The 20,148-nt window shown below is 47.5% G+C and overlaps 1 protein-coding gene across 1 annotated transcript in view; it reads left to right on the top strand.

Moving 5' to 3' along the window:
- MGARP (mitochondria localized glutamic acid rich protein) overlaps positions 1-20,148 on the top strand; it is a 543,910-nt gene that overhangs the window by 164,013 nt on the left and 359,749 nt on the right. Inside the window, exon 3 of the mRNA XM_085641521.1 lies at positions 11,546-11,633. Coding sequence (XP_085497647.1) covers positions 11,546-11,633 — 88 coding nt within the window. The remainder of the gene's footprint in view (positions 1-11,545; positions 11,634-20,148) is intronic.

Raw genomic sequence — 20,148 nt, 5'->3', positions numbered from 1 at the left:
ATGTCAGGATACTTGACTGCAATGTGGAAGGAGTGTGGTGTTAACTATAAGTTCACCACACCCTATCACCCACAGTGCAATGGGCTTGTTGAGAGATTCAACAAGACCCTAAAGGGAATGATAAAAGGATTACCAGACAAGCTTAGGCGAAGATGGGACATCCTTTTACCCTGCCTTCTGTTTGCTTACAGAGAGGTCCCACAAAAGGGGGTTGGCTACAGCCCTTTTGAGCTTTTGTTTGGGCATCCTGTAAGAGGACCCCTGTGTTTGGTGAAGGAAGGATGGGAGAGACCTCTCAGACAACCCAAACTAGACATAGTGGATTATGTACTTGGTCTCCGCTCCAGGATGGCAGAGTATATGAAGAAGGCTTCTAAAAACCTTGAGGCAAGCCAAGAACTCCAAAAAGCTTGGCATGACCAAAAGGCTGTACTGACTGTTTACCAGCCAGGACAGAAAGTGTGGGTGTTGGAGCCAGTGGCCCCAGCAGCACTCCAAGACAAATGGTCTGGACCCCACACTATTGTTGAGAAAAAGGGAGAAGTCACCTACTTGGTGGACCTTGGGACTCCCAGAAGCCCCCACAGGGTGCTTCATGTCAACAGATTGAAGGCATATGTTGACAGGGCAGACATGGGGCTACTCATGGCTACAGATGAGGGGCAGGAGGAAGAGAGTGACCCTCTCCCAGACCTGTTGACTCAGAACCCTGATGATGGCTCAGTTGATGGTGTGGTCTTTTCTGACAGCCTCACTGTCCATCAGCAACAGGACTGCAGACAAGTTCTGCAGGCCTACAGACATATGTTCTCTCTGACCCCAAGTCAGACAAACTGGTGCACCCATGAGGTGGACACTGGTGACAGTCTGCCTGTGAAGAGTAAAATCTACAGGCAACCTGACCATGTCAGGGACTGCATAAAAGTTGAGGTACAAAAGATGTTGGAGCTGGGAGTCATTGAACCTTCAGAGAGCCCTTGGGCTAGTCCTGTAGTCCTTGTGCCAAAACCTCACACCCAAGATGGTAAGAGAGAGATGAGGTTTTGCGTGGATTACAGAGGTCTCAATGCTGTCACTAGGACAGATGCCCACCCAATACCTAGGGCAGATGAGCTCATTGACAGACTGGCAGCTGCTAAGTTTTTGAGCACATTTGACCTAACAGCAGGCTACTGGCAAATCAGACTAGCTGAGAGTGCAAAGGCCAAAACTGCTTTCTCGACCCCAGGAGGACATTATCAATTTGTGGTAATGCCCTTTGGTTTGAAGAATGCACCTGCCACTTTCCAAAGGCTGGTGAATCAAGTCCTTACTGGGTTGGATGATTATTGTGCAGCTTATCTTGATGATATTGCTGTCTTTAGCTCCACCTGGGAGGATCACCTGGTCCACCTGAGGAATGTTTTAGAGGCCCTGCAAAAGGCAGGCCTCACTATCAAGGCCACTAAGTGCCAGATAGGGCAGAGCAAGGTTGTATACCTGGGCCACCTAGTTGGTGGGGGTCAGGTTCAACCACTGGAGAGCAAGATCCAGACCATAAAGGACTGGGCTCCTCCAACTACCCAGACTCAGGTCAGAGCTTTCTTGGGCCTGTCTGGGTACTACAGAAAGTTTGTTAAGAACTATGGGTCCATAGTGACACCACTTAATGACTTGACCTCCAAGAAGATGCCAAAGAAAGTTCAGTGGACAGCAAGCTGTCAAAAAGCATTTGATGACCTGAAGCAGGCCATGTGCAGTGCACCTATTCTGAAAAGTCCAGACTACTCCAAAGAGTTCATTGTCCAGACAGATGCTTCTGAGTTAGGTGTGGGAGCTGTTCTTTCACAACTGAATGTAGATGGTCAAGACCAGCCCATTGCTTTTATAAGTAGAAGGCTGACCCCTAGAGAGAAACGTTGGTCAGCTATTGAGAGGGAGGCCTTTGCTGTGGTTTGGGCCCTGAAGAAGCTGAGGCCATACTTGTTTGGCACTCACTTCAAGATTCAGACAGACCATAAGCCCCTCTTGTGGCTAAATCAGATGAAGGGTGAAAATCCCAAACTTCTTAGGTGGTCCATTTCCCTACAGGGGATGGACTTCACAGTGGAACATAGACCTGGGACTGACCATGCCAATGCAGATGGACTCTCCAGATATTTCCACTTAGAACATGAAGACTCAACTGGTCAAGGTTAGTTTAATGTCCCTAAGTTTGGGGGGGGGTTGTGTAGGAGAGTAGGGTCTGCTTTCTATGTTCACCCCCACTTTTTGCTTTTGCTTTACTGGTTTACGACTTAGATGTGGCTGTGGGCCTGCTAATCAGACCCACAGCCCGGCTGTTCTCTCTCTAAATTACTACTATGTACTTTAGGTGCATAACCCATTTGGATAGGATCACCTTATTGGCCCCTGTACAGTGTACCCTAGGTACCCAGGGCATAGGTGTACCCTAGGCCTACCAGGGGCTGCAGCATGTATTGTGCCACCCCTGGCCTGGCCTTCCATTTTGACACAACTGGCTGATCACTCAGCTGGGGCAAGGTCGTGTAATCACCCCTTGCTTAGGTGTAGTATTCCTATACCTAACTTACATATAGACACATGTGTACCTATCAGTCACTCCTATGGCAGGCCTTGACAATCCTGGAGGCAGAGTGCTTGGTAACATGTGAGATGGTGCTCTAGCATGAGCTGAGCCTGTCTGCAGCTTTCGGAACCATGTCCTTATAGCTGTTCTATGATATAGCCTACCATATACTCTTAAAGTGCCTTATAATCTTAGACGGTTATGGTAACTGTGGTTTGGCTTTATCAAAGCATGTCGTGTAAGGTGTCTAACACTCGGGAATAATACCCCCATGCCATTTCTGGACATGAGAATATTATTCCCCCCTTCTAGAGGGAAAGACATGTTAAAATCATACTTCAACTGTTAGCCTCTGACCAAAGCCTCAGCATCACAAAATGGATGCTGCTGCCACGACACAAGTCTGACCTCCTGCTGCTGGGAGGGATCCCAGCCAGGGAGGCCTGGACAATAGGTTTCCTGCTTGGGGAGGTGCTAGCACCTCCCCAGACAGCCTTTAGTGTATTGGGGCAGGGTGGGCTGAAAGGAATGAGACATGCCTGGGGCACACAAGGTGTTCCTTGCATAGTCCAGTTCAAACCGGCGCTGGGGCACTCCAGCCCCAGCTCTGGCGCGAAACTGGACAAAGGGAAGTGGGTGTAACCACCCCCTCCCAGGTCCCACCCATAAGGCGTGACCTAGCAGGTATCCCAGCCCCCCAGATTAGTATAAGAGTGGGAGTTGGGCCTCAAGACTTTAGATTATCCTGAACCTGCAAAACTGAACAGAAACTCTGGACCTTCGACATTCGACGAAAGAAGAAGACTGAAGAATCTCCCTTGTAGCCAAGGAGTGGCTACCCTGTGCAAACAGGCACCATCAAGTGACTACCCTTTGCTTTGTGAAACGTTCGACGAGGAACCGACTGCAGAGCCCGACCAGAGCCTTGATTTCCAGACTTCTCCGACCCTCATCCACATCTGCAGCAGAGCTGAGATCCGTGGAGGCGACGAGCGACGTGGGACCGGCTACCTGGGAAAAGTGGCTAGTAACTTACAGCGCAGCTTCTGAGGTACCCTCGAAGTTGTGCACCGGGGATTGAGAAGCCCCAACCCCAAGCACCATCTGCACCGAAGACCAGCCCCCCACACTCCACGAGTCCTGCGTGGGGCCCTTCAGCATTTTCCTGCTTGCCGCGTCTGTCCGGTTGCTTGCCCGCTGGCTAGTGGCCTTTGTGACGACGCTCCCTAAAATCTTCTGCGCTGGTTTGGCTCCTCCAGACTGGCTCCCGCTTCTCTGCAAAGAAGAAGCACCCCAGACCTTCCTGGTCTGCACCAGAAGCAAGTCCCTTGTTCTTCGTGGGTTCCGCTTGCCAAGGCTTGGTGAGTCCTAGTCCAACTTCGACGCCGCCGACAGCAAGAGCCTTCGTGGGACAGCTCGCCTCCTGGTCCTGGTCGTCCTCGACGCTTCCTGGTCCTCCTGGCTCCAGCGACAAGCTTCACCTTCCCCTGCAACTCTTCACGACATCGCCTGGTTCCTTCCTGGTTCCACGTGGTCACTGGCTAGTGACCTTGACTCTGTCCCCTCTGCTTGCAGGTGTCTTCTCTTCTTGATCCCAGGCTTGGGATCCACCGGACACTCTCCCCTGACTGCCTGTCAGCATCTTTCTTCAGGCATCCATAGGAGTCGACGACGAAAACGACGCATCTTCACCCCTATGCACCCGCAGCCTGTGGGCTAGGTAACTTGGGTACTCCGGTGCTCATCAGGATAGTGACTATCCTAGTGTCTAGTTTTCAAGTCTCAACTTCCTAGCTACTCCGGAAGTGTCCTAAATCTATCTATTTCTAAACTGTAACATTGCTATTGACTTTTACGCATTACGCGTGAGTGTTTCCACTCTGCACACGAATCCCGTGGGCCTCCCACTCCCTAACTAACGCTAGTGTAGTGTTGCCCCAGCGATTCCCTAGGCCTAGGCCTATTCTATTTCCGTGACAGTGGTTCTTATACCACTTATTTAGTATATGGTTTGCGTGGCCCCTAGGGCCTAACTGTATTACTTACCTGTGTGACTTACTGTATGCATTAATAAGACTGTGTTGTACTTACCTCTAAACTCATAAAGAGTGCTGAGGGTTTGCTTAGAATAAATACACTTTATTTTATATATATATCTGTTGTGGTGTCCTTTCATTTGGTATTCAAGGGATTATATATGGTATCACAGCTGGCTTCACATGCCATTCAGAGTTTAGCCTAAGACTGCTCTTGTCCATGCTACCACTAGGATAGCTGGTCTATAAGGTTGACTTTACAACCAATCACCATAAGGGTATTTGGACTGATATAAGGTGTACACTATAACTAGTGACATCATACATCAGGCCAACTTCTCACAACGGCACCTCCGCCTCGGCCCACCACGGACGACGAGGAGGAGGAGGAGGAGGAGGAGGAACCTGAGGAAGGAGAACTCCAGGACGTCCAATCCCAACAAGATGAATGGGACGATTACATCCTTCCGGCTCCTGTTTCGCCTGTCCCTACCACAGCCGACTCACCGCCCGACGACATCGGCGGTTTCCACAACATCATTGAAAGAGCGGCCCAGCGCTTCCAGATCCCGATGCCTTCGCATCAACAAGACTGTTTCTTATATGACTTTAAGGAACCCTTCAAGAAGTCCGTCCGGGCAATTCCCATAATTGATTATATTTGGGACCAGGGCATAAAGATAATGCAGAACCCTTCATCAGTGCCACCGGTTCTACCACGCCTGGACAAGAAATATAAAGCTCCGGACACGGCTCCGGTTTGTCTTACAGGCCATCCAAAGCCGGACCCGGTTATCACTCAGGCTGCGCAGAGGAGGGCAAACAACCCAGCTGCGCTGTTGACAGCTCCGCCGGATAAAGAAGGGCGACGTATGGATAACATAGGGAAACGTTTCTCCTCTATGTCAGCCTTGACAGTGCGTGCCTCCAACGCTACTGCACTATTGGGACGGTACAACCGACAAATGTGGGCGGACATTGCCCCATATCTAGCGGATTTGCCTTCTGACTTAAAAGAAGAGGCAAGGAAGATTCTGTTGGAGGGTGAACGATCTGCCACGGAACTGATAGACTGTGCAATGGATATTGCTTCCACAGGTTTTAGACAGCTGGCTGGTGCGGCTGTTCTCCGGCCCCAGGGTTGGCTCAAGGCAACTTCTTTCAGGCCGGAGGTCCAGACAAAAGTCCTGGACATGCCTTATGATGGCCAGCTTCTATTCGGTTCTCTTATTGACGAGGCATTGCAAGGTATCAAAAAAGATACAGATACTGCCAGAGCCCTGGGGTCTCTGCAATCTCGGAACCCTTCCTTTCGTGGGTCCAGAGGAAGAGGTCAGACTTCCTCCAGAGGAGACTTTCAACAGCGTTCCTCTTTCTCCTCTTCCCAGCAGTACCGTCCACAATCTCAGCAGCGACAACAGTCGTCTTACCACAAAACTTCCTTTCGTAACAGAGGAGGAAGACAAAAGGGTGCCGCGCGGCGGCAATGACTTCCAGATGCAGCCGGTCTCAAACTTGTCTCCACCCTACAAGATTGGCGGAAAAATCTCCCATTTTCTCAAAAATTGGCAAACGATAACTACGGACCGATGGGTCCTCCAATTAATACAATTCGGCCATTCCCTGGAATTCATACAAATTCCTCCTCAAACTCCTCCCCGCCAAAGGGCTCACAAAAACCTACGCCCATTACTCCAAGAAATAAAGATTATGCTTCTAAAGGGAGCTATAGAGAAAGTTCCCCTAAGCCAACGAGGGAGAGGGTTCTACTCCCATTTCTTTCTCATCCGAAAGAAAGAGAAAAAATGGAGACCCATATTGGACCTCAGAAATCTCAACAAATTTCTGAAAAAACAGTCGTTTCGAATGATTACCATACAGGAGGTTTTGCATTTACTCAACGCAAACGACTACATGGTGTCGGTGGACCTTCAGGACGCCTATTTTCATGTCCCAATACACCGCAACCACAAGAAGTTCCTGCGTTTCATGGTGGCGGGCAGGCATTACCAGTTTCGGGTTCTGCCATTTGGGCTCAAATCGGCGGCACGCATTTTCACCAAATGCCTAGCACCAGTGGCGGCGTACCTACGCCGTTTCCACCACCAAGTCTTCCCGTATTTAGACGACTGGCTTATCAAGTCCCCATCACAAGAAGGCGTGATAAGATCTTCCAACGCTTGTCTGACACTCTTCGAGTCACTGGGGCTCACTCTCAACCACGACAAATCTGTCCTGCAACCATCCCAATGCATGCAATTTTTGGGAGCCACACTAGACACCATCCACAGGAAAGCATTCCCGTCACAGGAACGCCAGGACAAACTTCAATCTCTGGCACTCCAGGTAATGACAAGAAAGACACTCTCGGTGCGCCTCTTCAAATCCCTCCTCGGGATGATGTCCTCCTGCATTCTATTAATCCCACATTGCCGCTTACGGATGCGACCCCTACAAGAGGCTCTGTCGAACCAGTGGATCCAGTGTACAGGGTCTTTCGACGACATCATCCAAGTAACCCCGGCGATCAAACAGGCTCTGCAATGGTGGGTTCGCCCCAAGAACCTTTCGCAAGGCTTGCCTTTCTTGCTTCCTGCTACTCCTCATATAATCACCACGGACGCCTCCTTGGAAGGCTGGGGAGCTTTCCTTCAGGAGCTACAGATAAGCGGAAAGTGGTCCCTTTCGGAGAAAATGCTTCATATCAACCTTTTAGAGCTCCGAGCAGTCTACCTAGCTCTAGTGGCTTTCCTCCCGAGGATAAAGAACTCAGTAGTGCTTGTCCGGACAGACAACACCACGACAATGCACTACCTGAACAAGCAGGGAGGGACTCGTTCACTGACACTTTCGCGCGAATCGCAGAAAATCTGGAACTGGCTGCTCCGCCACAACATCTCTCCGAGCAGATTATGTTCCAGGCACCCACAATGTGTTGGCAGATTATCTAAGCAGGAGGCAGGCAGCGTGCCACGAGTGGGAACTGGATCAGCAGGTCCTCAACAATATCTTCGCCCAATGGGGCACACCTCAGCTGGACCTATTCGCCACCCAACGCAACGCCAAATGCCAATACTTTGCAAGCTGGCATCCCCAACCAGGATCCCTGGGGAATGCCTTTTCGATAGCATGGTGCAACGTCTTTGCATACGCCTTTCCGCCATTTCCCCTGATCCCCAGGGTACTACGGAAGATGAAGGCGGAACATTGCACTTTGATATTGATAGCCCCAGCTTGGCCACGCCAACACTGGTTCTCGGAACTTCACCTCCTCTCCCAGGAACCTCCGATCAGGCTGAAAACGTTTCCATCTCTTCTGACGCTCAGCGATCAGCAGATTCAACATCCGGATCTAGCCTCTCTCAGGTTATCAGCTTGGCTCCTGAGTTCAGAGAGTTTCGGGACCTAGACATTCCTCCAGACTGCAGACGAATTCTAGCTCGGGCTCGAGCAGATAGTACCAACAAGACCTACTCACTCAAGTGGAAAAGATTCTGTATCTGGTGTAAGACGAATAAGTTGCATCCTTTCTCTTCCACCCCAGGACAAGTCTTACCCTACCTTTTACATCTGGCAGAATCTGGTCTTGCTCATGCCTCCATTAAAGTTCACCTAGCTGCAATCTCACGTTTCAGAAGATCTTCTTCCGGCCCCTCTTTATGGTCTCATAGACTCATAAAGCAATTCATGAAAGGACTGTTTCGCACATTCCCTCCAGTAAAGCCTGTTCCACCGGCCTGGCACCTTAACATAGTTCTAGCTCAACTAATGAAGCACCCGTTTGAGCCCATCCACAGAGCTGACCTTAAATTTGTTTCCTGGAAGGTGGCACTTCTACTAGCTCTTACCTCGGCAAGGCGAGTGGGAGAGCTCCAAGCATTCTCTATCCAGGACCCATTCCTGCAATTCAAAAAGGATAGAGTCCTTCTCCGCACAAATCCAGCTTTCATTCCCAAGGTTCCATCTCACTTCCACCTCAACGAACCTATTGTTTTACAATCATTCTTCCCAAATCCACAAACAGTGGCGGAACGAACTCTACATTCACTAGACATTCAACGTTGCTTGAAATTTTACATTGAGAGAACGAAATCTTTTCGTAAATCAAATCAGCTATTCATAGCCTACAGCAGACCTCGAAGAGGGCTTCCGCTCACAAAACAGAGCATTTCCCGCTGGATTTCTTCGGCCATTTCTTTCTGTCACCAACAGGCAGGACGTCCGTTGAGAACAACGGTCCGTGCCCACTCCACAAGGGCCATGTCTACTTCCATGGCTCTTTTTGCTGGGGTGCCCATTGTGGACATTTGTAGAGCGGCCACATGGAAGACGCCGCATACCTTCACCAAGCATTACTGCCTGGATGCGGAGATCATGAAGGATGCGTCAGTGGGCCAAGCGGTACTACGTCATCTTTTTAAATAGAGGTGAGCCCTTTCTTTCATCCCACCATCCTGAGTTTATGCACATTTCGCACTATAATGTATGCATTACTTATTCATTGCTTTACAGTAGCACTGTTTATCTCAGATAGATGTGGTTATCTAATACCTGTATGTTATCCATATCTTTCGAAATGTGCTTTTTTCACTGCTTGCTACTCTGATTCAGGCATGTGAATCTATGAAAGATACCCTAATACTGGATAAGGAACGCGTTACTTACCTGTAACTGCGGGTATCCAGTATTGGTATCTTTCATAGATTCACATGCAACCCACCCGCCTCCCCTGGAAGGGCTCTCTCGGATCTCTCAGTATACAGCTGCTTAGCACTGTGCTCACGAAAATCTGAGGGACTAGAGCTCCTACCAGGAAGGTTCTAGAGGGTGGTGTTAGCTGATAGGCTCTGGACAAAATTTGGTCCTTTTTACATAAGGACGTGGATAGCTTACTAAGCTAAGGCCTCTGAGGCCTATGGCTGTCTTATGTCTTCTGGACATTACTTTGTTATTTACCGGTGACTCCCATTCCCAACGACGGGGAATGATTCAGGCATGTGAATCTATGAAAGATACCAATACTGGATAACCGCAGTTACAGGTAAGTAACGCGTTCCTTACTTTCGGTAACTCTTTTTCTGGTTACTTACTTTCGGTAACTCTTTTTCTGGTGAATTCAGTATCAGCCTGTGGATTCCTCACTGACCCACCCGCCTCCCCGTTGTCCACCCTCTTATACCTTAGAAGAGGCATTGGTTAATATGTTGTTTCATATTGTCATTTTGTATTGCCTCTGTTTGCCTTTGTGTAGGCTTATAGGAAATGCTTGTGTTGTAAATTTGTGCTTACTTTATTATGGCTACTTGGTGTCAGTAGTCCCTCCTTTGTGTTTCTACCTTCTCAACCTCCCATAGTACCTATGAGTGTTCTAACTGGTATGTGAAAGTTCCAGTCTTGGCAGTTGATGGTCTGGCGAGGTGTATTACTCTGCTGTGCTATCTTAATAAATCTATCTTGTAACTTGAAGACGTGTCCATGCTGCCTACCTAACATACTTGCAACATTTTTTTCTCCACTGTACTGCTCTGTTAGAATGTTGCATGACATCATAGAATGCCTGGGTGCCTCTCTGGGTGAGATTGTCAGTTGGTCTACTCAGGTTGAGCTGTAAGGAGCTTGCTCCTGGTGGGGCTATCTTTGTATCATCTATCTTCTCCTACCATCCTGACCACCTATGCTGGAACCAAGCTACTAATAAAGAAATGAACCTACTTGTACAGATGGACTCTGTAGCTTCCTTTACAACAGCTTGCTTTCTTTTGCTTTCCTTTTTTTCACTTTATACTGTGTGTATTTGTGTGAATACTGTGTACTATGTATGCATTGTCTCTATGGTCGGTCCGCCCGTTCGCCTCGGAGGCATGGTAAAAATTGGTGGAACTGGCGTCATCACGCCGACGTGGCCCTCTTATGGCTCCAGTGACGTCATGCGGAGCTGCGTGCGGAGCCTTAGCATTGTGTGTACCTCGTCGGCATGGAGAGCTAGGAAAAAGTTTCCGCGGAATGCTGGCGCAGGGGATATTCATAAGGTGAGGAATCCACAGGCAGATATTCATAAGGTGAGGAATCCACAGGCAGATACTGTATTCACCAAAGAAAGCGTTACCGAAGGTAAGTAACTTGTTCTTTGATACTAGTCTCTCTTGTAATATTCAATGACCGTACCCTGCCAATCCTGCTGCTGTCACTAAGACCTGCTGTTTGTCTCAATAATTTAGTTTTCCACCTGTTGAGAAGTAGCTGTAAGCCCATCCACAGCCTAAATAACTACTGTAGATAGAGGCCAACCTCTTTGAAAAGGTTTCCCATGCCTGCTCGCCAGGTGGATTGCCATACCAGGATCGGTGCTCAACATGTTCAAAATGTTGAGGGCAGCCAATGTCTGCTGGGCTTTCTGTAATGTGCTTGAAGGCTGACTCGTCGCGGATGCTCTACATCAACGTGCAAATCCTTAAAGGGGAGATGAGTGGAAGAATGGAGGCGCTCTTGCTAATAGCCTTGTGAGCTGCACAAGAGTATATGACGGCCAAGTGCCACACCGTACTCTGCCGCGAAGCCTCTCTGCCTTCGTTCTAAAGTTCACCAAAACTGTAAGTGCAAAATCAGTGCTTCGGCAGGAGCAGAGTAGAAAAGTCACAAAGAAATTCTCTAGTTTGCTTTGTTTGGTTTGTATACAGCGCCGTTATTGAACCACATTGCTAAATTTGCATGTAGCCTTTCTGACCACTCATTGTAAGAATTCTTATCCGGATGTTATCATTCCAAACATTAAGCATTTAATTTGTTCAAAATTTCATTCACCACTTGACAATAACCGTTCTTTTATTGTTCTTGCCTTTTCTCTTAAACTCTGTTTGTGGTTGTGTTGGGTTTTGTCATAATCCTTACATCATTGCTGTTTGTGTTCTAGCTGCTCACTGGCTATTTCCTTGTGTTTCAGCTGTACAGAACTCTTTCAAGTGATAAAACTCGTTTTCATGAACGTGCTGCTCAACTTGAAAACAAAGCAAAAACCATGATTTCAAAGTGTAAGTAAGGTATTTTAATATGCATGTTGTCTATTTGTTGGATAGAAATGTTTGTGTCCACGTTAGTTTATTTTCAGGTCTAATGGATAAAAAGAAGTCGTTCTTAAAATTGAGTGTCATCTTTAGTAACCGTGACTGTGAAATGAGCTGTTGTCTCACCCTGCCTGAAAACCAGGGTACGATCTAATGCATTCACTGACTGGCGGAAACCAGTCAAATGCCAACTGGGCTACTGCAGAGTTAAACTAAATGTTAGCACAGTGACTGTAATGCCAGATTTTGTTGGACAGTACCGTAAAATATCTACTCTTGTGTCCTAGCTTTTTGCTTTTTCGGCTCGACTGTATCCTGCTTCAAAGTGGCTGGGTGGACTAAACTTCCATGGCTGTTAAATCAGCTTTGAGTAGCGATATTGTATATGTATTATATGGGGCACCACCATTTATCTCTGCGCTTTAGTACATCCTTGACAGATCCTTGTGTTTTTTTCCTGATTAACGTTTAACCTGCTCCCCCCCCCCCCCCTTTTTTTTGCTTCTCAAACTCCGCAAATTCTCAACATCTGTGCTCTCTCTGACATTTTTAAGTGCATCTTTTTTGTTTCCTTTTGCCTTTTTTTTTCCTTCCTTAATTTGGGTTAACTTTTCCACAGTTCTCCAGGTTTTTAGGTCGAGCTTTAGTGTCAGCGCGATGCGCTGCTCGCTCTGCAAGATTGCGATAGTAGAGTATGGGAGACAAGCTGCCCCCACTCTCCGCCCATATTTTTGATTGGCTTCTGTCTGTGTCCTTCGTAAATACTGGTGTGTGATTCCATAATAGGCATGTTCGTCCCGCCTTAGTATGGCCATGACATCATTGGTATCCTCCCATGGCTACTGGCCCCTTTACATCGCTATTACACAGTGTGTGCACTCTGTTACAATGTATTGACCAAAACAGGACGGGACACACCCCGGCCGGCATCACTGCGGAGTCGCTGCCCAATGGCTTGGCTTCTTAGACAATTACAATGTAATTGTGAAGACTAGAGAGGTTTTAATAGGTGGGGGGTGAGGCACGCGGTCAATCCTGCAGTGCTGCAGGAGCCGCCCATGGCGGTGCGCGCGCACGCGACATTTCAAGGCATTTTGGCTGCACTTGTCAGTGTGTGGGCAGCTGAATGGCAGCGCAGGTCCTCCATACACCATGGCGGTGTGGATGAGGATTGATTACCGGACCCAGCGCTGACCATGGCTTACTTGCCGTTTAGTGAAGCCCCTCAGCATTGCCATATAATGCTCACTGGCATGGTGGTATGGATCCCGCGACCATGTCAAACACGGCCTGAGCCCACCAGCGTCGACGACAGAGCTGATGCTAGTCAGAGTAAGAAGCCTGCCCCCCTGCCAGAGTGAGTACTGTCACCACCAGTGTGTGAACAGTGGCACATTACCATGAAAAATGAAGAGGTGGCATTGGTCGCACTGTAGGCCTGGGAGATCACGTTGCGTTGTTGCAGGATGGCCCTGCAGGGGGGCTGCCTTTTGTGGCGGTGCCGGCTTGCCTGCAAAAAATAAGTACCAGAGCATTAATCTGTCTTCCAGTAAACTTGTGCCATATCTGTTATTTGAAAGACTAGCAATAGTGGTGCAAGGGCCAGTCCTAGGATATGTGGGGCCCCGGGCAGAATAGGAACATGTGAGGCCCCTAAGCAGAGACGACGTGGGATCGGATCGGGCCGGCTAAGGAAAGTTTTAATTAAAATTCAACCAACCCCCGCGACCCTCACACCCGCGACTGGGTTCTGTCAATGGTTGTTATCTGTTTAAGCTAAATGTGTAACAACAATAAATTATTATCCTTTCACCATGTTGTTTTGACCAATAAGTAGCTCCTTCACACACATTTGCATAGGATCACAACTGGAATGCAGGACCATTGCTCTTTATGCTCTGCAGAGAGGCCATATTTTGAATGATCATGCAATACACCCTTTTGACCCACAGACAGGCACAGTGTGAAAGTTGTACTGCCTGCATCCTCAGCTCCAAAGTGCTCAACTGTAGCCTGTTGTAGCCTGTTATAAACACCTGTAGGCGACTCAGTACAAAGGGTATATCGTCCAAGAGTAATATGCTCTGAAATGAAATACAGAAACACACATGCTGGAAATAGCTAGTACACTTGGGGAATGCAAGTTCACCTTAACATGAGGACCACTGGAGTTATGCGGCAGGAGAGGGCTAAATTATGTGGCAGGGTGAGTAAATTATGTGGCAAGCAAAGGCAAATTATGCGTCATAACCTGGCACATTTTAAAATAGTATTACTTCATTTTTTGCCATTTTTAAACTTGGTAACACTGTTTGGGCACTGGATGCACCCCATTAGTACCAATTTAACACCCAAATTTAGCAGTGGGAAACAAAGTTGACTATTCCAGCTTTTCAAAGGGCCTTCCCACATGCAGCAAGACGTGTTGCTGCAATTTTAGTAACTTTTGAACCATTTGAGATAGAAAGCAATTTTGTTGTTAAAATCAGTAGATTATGCAGCAGATGATGGATTTATGTGGCAAATGCGTGAAATGCATAATTCTGCAGAAGTTGCCGCACAATCGCATATTTCCAGTGGCCCTGCCAAATATGCAGCGTTAGACTGGGAAAGAAAATGGGCACGGTACCAAAATAAAAGGGACCCCCATTAGTGAGTTAGTTAGCTAGAAAAGTGTCCCATGTTTGAAAACTAGGGCAGTTTTAAACTTGTAAAGATATGCTGTGTAAGGTTTTTGTTAGGTATGGAAGTCTGCACTGATTTGAGTTTGGTGCAGGCAATGTTTGCTTTAATATCATAAAAATCAATAGTAAAAACCGGCTCACCTGACCATAAAGCAGGTCAACAACTAGCCAAAAAATCTGCCTACATACCAACTTGACAGAAGGGCTTTAAGTGGGATAAAAAAAAAAATGGGTTGTCTTTCAAAGGGGCATTGCTGATGTAATTAAGGGTGTGGCTTAAAAACATGTAAGCTATATAAATATGTGCTTAGCATAGTGCGCCACCCGACTGGTATTTTGCTGCCTCTGTCATTGTCTCCAGATAAATATTGCAACAAGTAAAATTACACCTACAACAAGCCAGGACTATTGGCTTTGTCAGTGGTTATTAGTTGCATAAGATGAATAAGCAACGTCTACGGCTTCCTTGTATATAATACTGAAAATGCCGCAGGTCTGACATGATGAGACTGTGAAAGAACTATAACGAGTCTCTTTGAAGTTTCATTGAATGTAGCAGAGGGTGTCACTGCTGCAGAGTTGAGATTTGTTTTTTCACTAGGAGGGTGAGGGTGAAAATGGAGAGCGGCCCGTCTCATCTGCTTTTCAGAACTTTCATTCATTGTGCAGACACTGGATCAATGTTTTTGCAGGCAAACTTAAGGACATGAATATAGGGCCCCTTTTGAATGTCAATTTTAATTCACTACCGGGTCTGAGACTTGAGTGACCTAGCAGACTTATAACCCTGCTCCATCCACTTTTACACGCTGATTTGGCTCTTCTGCGTTCACCTCTTGTCTCACTGCTGTACGCACACCAATCTGCTCCCCCCCCCCCCGACTCTATGCAGTGTGTTTTAACCCCCCTCTCTTCTCTCTTTCCACTTGTCCTAGGTGAGCAGTTTCCATTGTCATGCCCCGTTCTATATTTTGTTCTGCGTCCAGCAGGATATTCTGCTTTTCATTGATACAGGGGCAGGGCAACCTTCAGAGGCAAGGGCACTTCAATAAACTGTCTAATTGCTGTAATCAATGTGCAGATGCAGCCATTAGGCCCACATAGACAGGCCTGCAGGGGAAATTGTTCAAACAAAGAAAAAATATAAACTCTTAGAGGGCCCCTGGCCTTCAATAGTCTGAAGTCTGTAAAGATGCGAGGCCCCCTTGGCTGCGAGCAGGCGCGGGGCCCTGGGCAGCTGCCCATGACTAGCGCCGTCCCGGAATGGTGCAACTAAGCGAAGGTAGCGGGCGGGTAGTTGGACCACGCAGCTCTCGGGCGCTCAGTTATAATTAATGTTTTTTATTTGATTCCTTGAGTTGTCAATGAGTATGTATTTGAAATACCACAGCTTCTTGGGCTGTGACCTAGACTGTCAGCTGTCTATAATTACGATGGGTGACGCAGATTAAATTGGAGTAGGGGCATACAAGACTGGACCCGGGTCCCACGTGGGACAGAGAGGGCCGCCTGGCCACTGATGCTCCTTTCCATCGATTGACTGCCAGCAAAAAATCCCGGGGCCTAGTGGGCGTACTAATGGGATAGCTTGCATGACAAACTGTTTTTCTGCCGGTGTTCTGTTTTGAGCTCCCCGTCTATTTGTTCCCTTATAACACCAGCCCGTCTGCCAACAGGTGACTGTGGCCCTAGCAGCATGACCCTGGATCAGTTTCCTACCTGCACAGGCTCCCTAGAATTGTTGCTGTTGCCTGGCAACACTAGTTCTGTGGAGCAGGTGGTGATCTTGAAATGCTAGGGCAAGCAGGCCTCTCCAAGCGGCCGCACAGTGCAGCACTCAGTTAAGAGTGCTCTTCTCACGGTCTAGTGTGCCTCCTGATTCGAGACAGACTGGCTTCAACAGCAGCTGAGAGGATGCATGCAGCCCGCTGAGCCAGTGAATGTGTGACATCCACTTTCTCACCAACGACATCGGCAGCTGCCTTATTTTTTATTTCCGCCCTGTAGTCTGTAGGCACCCCGGCTCGAGGATGCCTCGCTCTTGTGATGTTTTATTTTAAAATGATTCCACGTTCGGGCGCTGCACAGCGTGTTCCAGGGTTCTGACAACGTTAATCAGTTGTCGGCAATCCTGGTTCGCGGCAGGGGCGTCTGGTTGTGGGTGCTGTATTCCTGGAAATAAAGAACAGCTTTCTTACCTGCAAAAGCTCCTCATTCTCGTTACTACATTTGGCGACAAGCGGACGAAGCTACACGTCCAGCACTCACCAGTCAAATTTCCCTTTAGGGCGATTCCTCGTTCAGCCTCCTTGATCTTCCACGCCACTTCTTTAGCGGAAGACCTTCTTGTGGTACCTGTTTACGGTACTACGTCTCTGAGATGAACCGCATTTTCTACACCCTTCCCTAAAGTTGCTAGATGACGTTATTTGCCTCGGCTTTGCCCTCCCTACGCTTCATTGCCTAGCAACGGGAGCACCCCTCCGAGGTTCCAAGACGTCATCCAACGCAGCTTCCTGACGCCTCCAGATCTCTACACTTCACGCAAGCGTCCTCACGTTGGCGGCCATCTTGGCTTCCTCTCGTTGCCCCGGCAACACAACGCTGTGATTGCCTTTATAACGTAACGCTGCAAAAGACACAGCCGGCCCAGATCACAGGTAGGATCCTGCCGGCACGCTTTCGCGGTGACAGGCACACCTTTTAGCTTCACTTTAAAGTTGACATTCCTGATTTTGAACCCAGCCTGCATGCTTTTACGGTGACAGGCTCACCCTTATAAAAAACTATTTCAACTTTAATGCAATGTTTTACTTGGAACTGTAAATATCGGTGACACTCATTTAACCTATTTATTCAACTACTTATTACTATTTTTATTCATTTTATTGCTTTATGTTCATCTATGCAGAAAATGTTGTTTTAACCATAACTTTATTTACAGTTCTACATTCTTCACATTTTTGTGATCATTCAATCCTGCTTAATGGCTACTTCTCAACAATTTGCGCAACCTCCTCCTTTTTTACAACAGCCCGGCAAACCCAGTATTCCATGGCATCAATGGGTAAAAGCTTTTGAGAACCATATTGTTGCCATCGATGCTGTCAAGTCCTCTCCGGAACGTAAAGTTGCAATTTTGTATGGTTGTTTAGGACTTGCTGCACAACATGTCTTCGAGAATTTACCTACATTTCCTACATCCACTGGAGAAGCTGGTGACGTTGAGCATTGGAATTCATACAAGGAAGCATTATCTCGCCTAGCAAGACATTATGACCATGCTTGAAAGGCACAACTTCTTTAGGAGAAAACGCGAAGACGAAACAGTTGAAGAATACATTGCGCAGTTAAGAGTTTTAGCTTCAAATTGCGAATTTGAGGCGTATCCTGTCATTTATATTCGTGACCAATTTGTCTACGCTTGTTATTCAAGGAAAATTCAAGAACGCCTCTCCAGCTGCAGAAAACCCACACTTCAAGAAACAATTGATATTTCTAAGAGTATTGAGAGATCCATCATCACTTCCAAGGTTCTTCAAAACTACCAATCTCTCAACTCTTTTAAAACTCCTGCGCAAGACATTGTTAATTCCGTCAATGCCGTAACTACAAACAAACCCTTTAGACAAGTTGTAAACAGTTTCTGTTACAGATGTGGATCAAAATCACACCTGGGTAGTTACCCCATGTGTCCTGCTCTTGGAAAAAGATGTGTCTTATGTAAGAAAAGAGGTCATTTTCAAGGTTCATGTAGATCTTCCAAAAGACCTACCAGAGTGAATAGCATTGAATATTCTGAAACAGTTGATGTTTGTACAGATCATTTTCAAGACATGATTGTATCAATTGAGTGCAACCTTGTTTTTAGTCCTCATTTTGTCAAGGGCCCTATAGGGACTGCATTTTTGGGGGAATATAGAGATTTAAATCATGGCAGATTCTGGATCGCCAATAACTGTTTTATCAGATGTCATGTTTCTTGAGAAATGTCAAGGATCCATTTCACTATTTCAAACTGACATCAACCCCAAAGCGTTTGGCGAGTTTGAAATAGACATGATGGGCTACTTCAACTCAAGATTGGAATGTTTAGGAAGGTCCATATTTACAAAGGTTTATGTTGCAGTTTGGGGACGCAACATCATTGGTTGGCAAAACCTTGCCAAAATGGGTTTACATCTGGTTCCAGGCTCTGATAACCCAACCACTCTTGGTGATCCTCCCCAGGGTTACAGTCCTGCTGGGCCTAGGAATGATCCACACCTCAAAACTGATTGCCTATGTCTCACTGATCACACATTTGATCTCAAAAAAGTTTTGGATACATTTCCCAGACTTTTTCCCGACAAATTGGGGATTGTCAAAGATTTCCAACACCAGATTAGACTTAAGCCACACGCTCAACCCTTTGTTCATAAGTTACGTCCTTTGCTCCTTAGTGCAAAGGATGTACTCAAGTCAGTCCTCAAGTCTTTGTGCGATGAAGGTGTCATTGCTCCTTGCGACTCCTCTGAATGGGTCTCCCCCATCGTTATTGTCCGTAAAAATTCTGGAGGGGTCAGATTGTGTGCGGACTTGCGCACCTTAAATAAAAACATCTTGATTGACTGCCACCCCCTGGTTGGGGGCGGTACTTGGCAAGTGGGTTTCAGGGAAAGGACCACCATAGCTTTCTCTTCAAAAATGCTTAAACCATCTGAGACCCATTACAGCACCATTGAACGCGAGGCCCTTGCGTGTTTTGGGCCATCAAAAAATGTTTACATTACATTTGGGGGCGTGAGTTTCAACTGTTTACAGACCACAAGCCCCTTACAGTGGCGGTGCGTCCATTAAGGGCGCTGGGGCGTTGCCCCACAAGCCGCCCGCACCGGCAGCTCCCTCGGCGTCGAGGGAGAATTGCAATCATGTCAGTCACAGTCAGCAGACAGCATGAACTCGGACTGCCCACCCCCTTCAGATTCTGAAGGGGGAGGGCGGTCCGACGTCATGGTGCTGAGTGACTGACATGCAGCAGACCAGGGGTGGCGCAGAGCGCACAGCAGGCAGCAGTGCGCATGCTGGGTGAAGGAGGCGAATTTTCGCTCTGTGCCCAGTCATGTGCACTACTGTCTGCTGTGGCTGGCGCATGCCCATTAGGAGAGCGAGGGTTGAGCAAAGGCTCAAACCTCCGTCTCCTAATGGGCAGGCGGGCGGTGAGTCACCCTGCTCTAAGCCAATGCTGGCGCTGCTGGAGCAGCGTCAGTATTGGCTTAGAGGGGTTGCCAACCAACCAGTGCTGTTCGGAAGAGGCGCCAACGGGACCCGGCCGAGAAGCAGAGAGGCGCCGCACGGACCTGGTCTGGTAAGCTTAGCTTTACACAAAAAGACACAAAATGTACTCATGTTCTGTGGTTTTCCTTTAACAACGTTCCCTCATTAATACTTACTGACCAAGTTTTTTTACGTTATATATTCTACACTCCGTCGTTGAACTCTTTTGCTACACAAGCTTTAGAGGTGTGAGAAGGGGTCTCAAAGCACATGGGGGGGGCAGCTGTGGTATGGAGCTGCGGCTGTTATGATGTCACAGAGATAACAAACTGATTGTAAGCTGCAGCTCACAGACAGCAGGTATGGTAAATGTATGTCTCGTATGATAGCTTTTTTATATGAAGCGATATTTAACATGTAGATTCACTGCGATGGTATTGAGAATTCAATGAAAAGACACACATGGAGTGAAATAAATGCCAGCTCCCTGCAAATTGAGCGTTGATTTTTTTAGTTGTTGGACACAGGTGACACGGGCTACA

The sequence above is a fragment of the Triturus cristatus genome, chromosome 2_2 (genome assembly GCF_964204655.1).
Source record: "Triturus cristatus chromosome 2_2, aTriCri1.1, whole genome shotgun sequence".
NCBI classification, from domain to species: domain Eukaryota; kingdom Metazoa; phylum Chordata; class Amphibia; order Caudata; family Salamandridae; genus Triturus; species Triturus cristatus.
The sequence above is the reverse complement of the archived record's forward strand: the minus strand, read 5'-3'. Positions and strand labels throughout refer to the sequence as shown.